The sequence below is a fragment of the Olea europaea genome, chromosome 1, assembly GCF_002742605.1.
Source record: "Olea europaea var. sylvestris chromosome 1, O_europaea_v1, whole genome shotgun sequence".
NCBI lineage: Eukaryota > Viridiplantae > Streptophyta > Magnoliopsida > Lamiales > Oleaceae > Olea > Olea europaea.
In genome coordinates this window covers 30,421,305-30,425,530 of record NC_036237.1, presented here as the reverse complement: position 1 = coordinate 30,425,530, position 4,226 = coordinate 30,421,305, and the positions used below count along the sequence as shown (strand labels likewise).

Sequence of the window (4,226 nt, the reverse complement as noted above, 5' to 3'; positions counted from 1 at the left end):
TAGATTTCTCCATTTTTCTTTTCCACTTGCATTAGAAATAGGTTCATCAATGAAAGAAACAAAAATTAGCCCAAGTTAAGTAAAAATCAACATTATCATGATATAAAAACTTAGCCCTCGTTTGGCCCCATTAATTTTCATTCTATTACATTTTATTTTTCTCTCTTATTTTCAACTACACAATCTTCCATAAAATAATATTACACGTAAACTGAAAATTTTTCCTTCTTTTTCAACCACTCATTTTTCAAAAAAATACTATTCCACCCATTAATTTTACCACAAAATGGGGGCCAAATGGGGGCTTAGTAATATGATCCAAATAAGTGCATAAAATGCGCATATCAATCACTAATAATCAATCCCAAACCAAGGTTATCTTCAACAATGTGGAGGTTCTTTATGCCTTGAATTTCTTGTTTTCCTTATCTCTATATGCAGCTTTGGTCACATATGTTTTGGGGAAGGTTCCAACAGAACACCCTTGTGAAATTTCCATCTTTTCATACCTCAAATACCAAAGGTTTTAGCACTTTTGGAAACTTGCAAATGTCCAAACACTGAAAATTCCATTTATCTTTACTTTATTATAGAAAAAATTAAAAAATGAATCCCCATGGTGGAATCTCTCATGTAACCCCACCCTCATTTTCGATATTATGATTTCCAAAATAGTGTTCTTTGAAGAATGTATGATTAAAAAAGAAAAAAAAAATTAGGCTTACGTGTTACATCTACCAATTTAATAGAGAGAGAAGATTATAATGTAAAGCAATCTTTTTTCTAGCTTTTTTTTTTTTTTTTTCCCAAAATATCTGCAAACATTTATTCTGGTTACATGCCAGATAATGACTAAACCCTATGCATCCAACAGAGAGTAGAGAGCTTTTATTTGGTTCCCCCTATTTCTATAAACAACTATTATTCTAAGTGCTTGTTGTCACTTTAAATATGAGGCATTCAGCGAAAATTCTACATTCAAAAGAAAACACCCCCCCACCCCCAAAAAACCCAAACAGACTTGTGGAATAGATTTTTCTCTGTAATTATTTTCCTCTTGTAATGGCGAGAATATCAAATCCTCTTGTAACTGGAAGAGTTATAAGAGATGTTATTGATGATTTCTCCCCAACAGTTCAAATGTCTGTCACTTACAACTCCAAAAAGCATGTCTACAATGGCCATGAGTTGTTTCCTTCCACAGTGAGCTTTAAACCTAAGGTTGAGGTTCATGGAGGTGATATGAGATCATTCTTCACTCTGGTACATATCCTCCTATTGTTCTACAAACTTCTATATATTTCTTGCGTATGTATTATTCTTACATACAACAAGAAGAAACAAAGTGTTGGCCTAATACATATAGAGTCGGCTACAATATTTCCCGAAAAAATTGGAGTCTGTTTACGTGAATACATTTTTTTTTAAGTATATTGGGTTCATACATGTCTTTCTGAAATACAACAGCCACAATCTAAGCCTTATTCCACGTAAATTTCAACTTCCCACATGAATCTTTTCTCCTTTTATTCATCTCTTGTCATTTTTCATTGTTTTAGGTTTGTTAATTCTTGCAGATTATGATAGACCCTGACGTTCCGGGTCCTAGTGATCCCTTCCTTAGGGAACACTTACACTGGTATGCTCTACAGTTTTCTCTCAAAAGCAGTAAATTATAACATCAAAGGGAAAAGAGTAGTTGACTAACCTGTCATAGGATATGTACCTACGCAAAAGCACGACAGAAATAATTCACAAGACTGGACTTAATTAACTAGGATTTTCTTTGGATTATAAGACTAATTAAGGTAACCCAGCAGCTTTTGCAAATTTGCATTTACATTAATTTTGTTGAACCATTTTATTAATTTCACCAGTTCAGAATGTTCATGCTTGAAACAGATTTTTAAAAAAATAAAAAAAATAAAAAAAATGGGAATGATGTAAAGAGGTTTCTTGGTATTTGAGTTCAACTAAATTAACGGAATTAAGGAAGATGAGAAGAAAATAAAAATGATTTTTTTAATAATAGAAAAAATTACACTACACATATGTAGCTTTCTACTGACAAGTGACAACCATAATTTCTTGGTTGGATCCCGCTACAGGATAGTTACAGACATTCCAGGCACAACTGATTCCTCATTCGGTATGTATTTTACTCTAACGTCGAGAAGTTTAAGCTAATAGAAAACATGCCTTATGACGTGCATGTCAGATTCAAATAGCCGACAAACGCATATATAGGGGCGATCCTACTCAGTAGTAATGACATCTGGTTGAATAATTTTACGCAGGAAGAGAAGTGGTGAGCTATGAAATGCCAAAGCCGAACATAGGGATTCACAGGTTTGTATTTGTTCTCTTCAAGCAGAAAAAAAGGCAGACAATGGATGCACCACTTTCCAGGGATAAATTCAACACCAGAAAATTTGCAGAAGAAAATGAACTTGGCCTTCCTGTGGCTGCTGTGTTCTTCAACTGTCAGAGGGAAACAGCTGCAAGAAGACGCTGAAAATATGCAGAAAATAATAAGAGGTCTGCCTGTACTGCGTAGGTTGACTGTTATCTGGAATTGCTAATAATTAATCCACTGCTTCTTCATCAAAAGTCCTCGTATCCGAGTACAACAATCAACTTGTAATAGTAACTGTTCCAAAATTTATAATGTTGCTTTTGTTATTATCCACTAATGTTTGATGATAAAGAGAAAAAAGAAAAATTGTATACATTATATGAATTGTCGGGATTTCTCTAGTACGATTTATATAATCCGACTCGAATTTGACCTTGATATAATTTTGAAAAGAACTTCCAAACATATTGTTTCTAGAGTAAACATTGGTATATTTCCTCAATATCGTATTTTCCACAATAAAAAGATCGTTTTCACAAGTGACTTTGTTTCATGTGGTAAATGTTGGTATAATTCCATTGCTATCGCACTCGTTCTTTTAAATTAAAACTAGGAGGTGGTGTTCACAAATATTGTTTTTAGCTCGATCTCGAACTCAATAGCCTGATCTTGTCCTCCCACATTTACCCAAACACCAAGGTCGGGCTTCCATGATAAGCATTGGCGGACGCAAAAATTTTGAATTAGTAGGGCACAATCCCGAATATAAGAGATTGGGCTGGGCAGTCCCCTCCCCAGCTCACTTAATAGTTTTTAGGGCCAAAATCAATAAATAAAAATAAGTAAAAAAATTATGTGTACATTTAATTTTTTTACATGTTAGCCCAGTTTGTTACGTATTAGTCCGACTTGTAGTCCAAACCTAGATCCGTCCCTAACACAATCAAAATTGGAAAAATGTTGTAAAAAAATAAAAATAAAAAATGTTCGATATATAATAGAATGATTTAATACGATGCTTGAAAAATAAAAATAAAATGTTTGAAAAAAAATTATCGATATATATGGATAACTAAAACATCTTCATCCGACTACTCTAGATCATCACGATTGAATTTAGACATGAAAAATAAAATTTTATGAAATGAAATGAAGTTACACAACTTTGATCATCAAATACCACTATCCAATATTTTATTATTTTATTCCCCCAAAGGCCAAACGAAATTTTCTCATTCCAATAAAACACATGATGGCATACTGGCTTCTATGACTTTCTAGTTTATTCACTTACAACTCTCTCTCTCTCCTCTTTTTGTTTCATCCTTTACCCTCTCTTTCCAATCTCAGTCCTCTCACTTTCTTTTTACATGATAATTACATACACAATACAACACACATTTCTCTGAACGCCAGTCAAATAATTCAATACCTATGTGTTGACTGTTCAAAAATCTTTGCCCAACTCAATTCCTGAATTGTGATATCACCAATCACGGACGGATTCACTATGAGACTTTTTTTTTAAACACATACACAATACACACAACTAAACACATTTTATAGTATGCTATGTTGGTGGAAGAGTGTTCATCAACATAAGAAGAAGAAGAAGAAGAAAATGGGTTTTGATTTTCCAAGGGAAGGGAATTAGGGATGGGTTTCGATTTTTCCATTTGGACACTGGAGTCTTCTTTTGGGTCCTGCTGAAGAGGACTGAAGGCAAAAAAAAAATAATAATAATAATAAATAAATAAATAATCAATTTCTGGAAGTTGGTGGGTCACATGACCCACTAGGACCCACTGTGGGTCCGCCTCTGATGATAAGGTTGGGCTGTACATCATGGAACATAATCTTTATCTAGCAC

General features: G+C 33.6%; 1 protein-coding gene across 1 annotated transcript; it reads left to right on the top strand.

The window, feature by feature from the left end:
* Positions 1-990: 990 nt before the first annotated feature.
* LOC111397492 (CEN-like protein 2) lies at positions 991-2,743 on the top strand. Its single transcript, XM_023024486.1, has 4 exons — positions 991-1,263; positions 1,578-1,639; positions 2,109-2,149; positions 2,298-2,743. The coding sequence occupies exons 1-4, from the start codon at positions 1,063-1,065 to the stop codon at positions 2,513-2,515; spliced, it is 522 nt and encodes a 173-aa protein (XP_022880254.1). The 5' UTR covers positions 991-1,062; the 3' UTR covers positions 2,516-2,743.
* The last annotated feature ends 1,483 nt before the right edge of the window (positions 2,744-4,226 follow it).

What these genes read in the sequence shown, in the direction of transcription:
- LOC111397492 (XM_023024486.1), top strand. Translation starts at nt 1,063, where the DNA reads ATGGCGAGAATATCAAATCCTCTTGTAACTGGAAGAGTTATAAGAGAT. An exon ending in CTTAGGGAACACTTACACTG is followed by an intron (nt 1,640 to 2,108) that starts GTATGCTCTACA and finishes ATCCCGCTACAG; the next exon opens with GATAGTTACAGACATTCCAG. An exon ending in CACAACTGATTCCTCATTCG is followed by an intron (nt 2,150 to 2,297) that starts GTATGTATTTTA and finishes AATTTTACGCAG; the next exon opens with GAAGAGAAGTGGTGAGCTAT.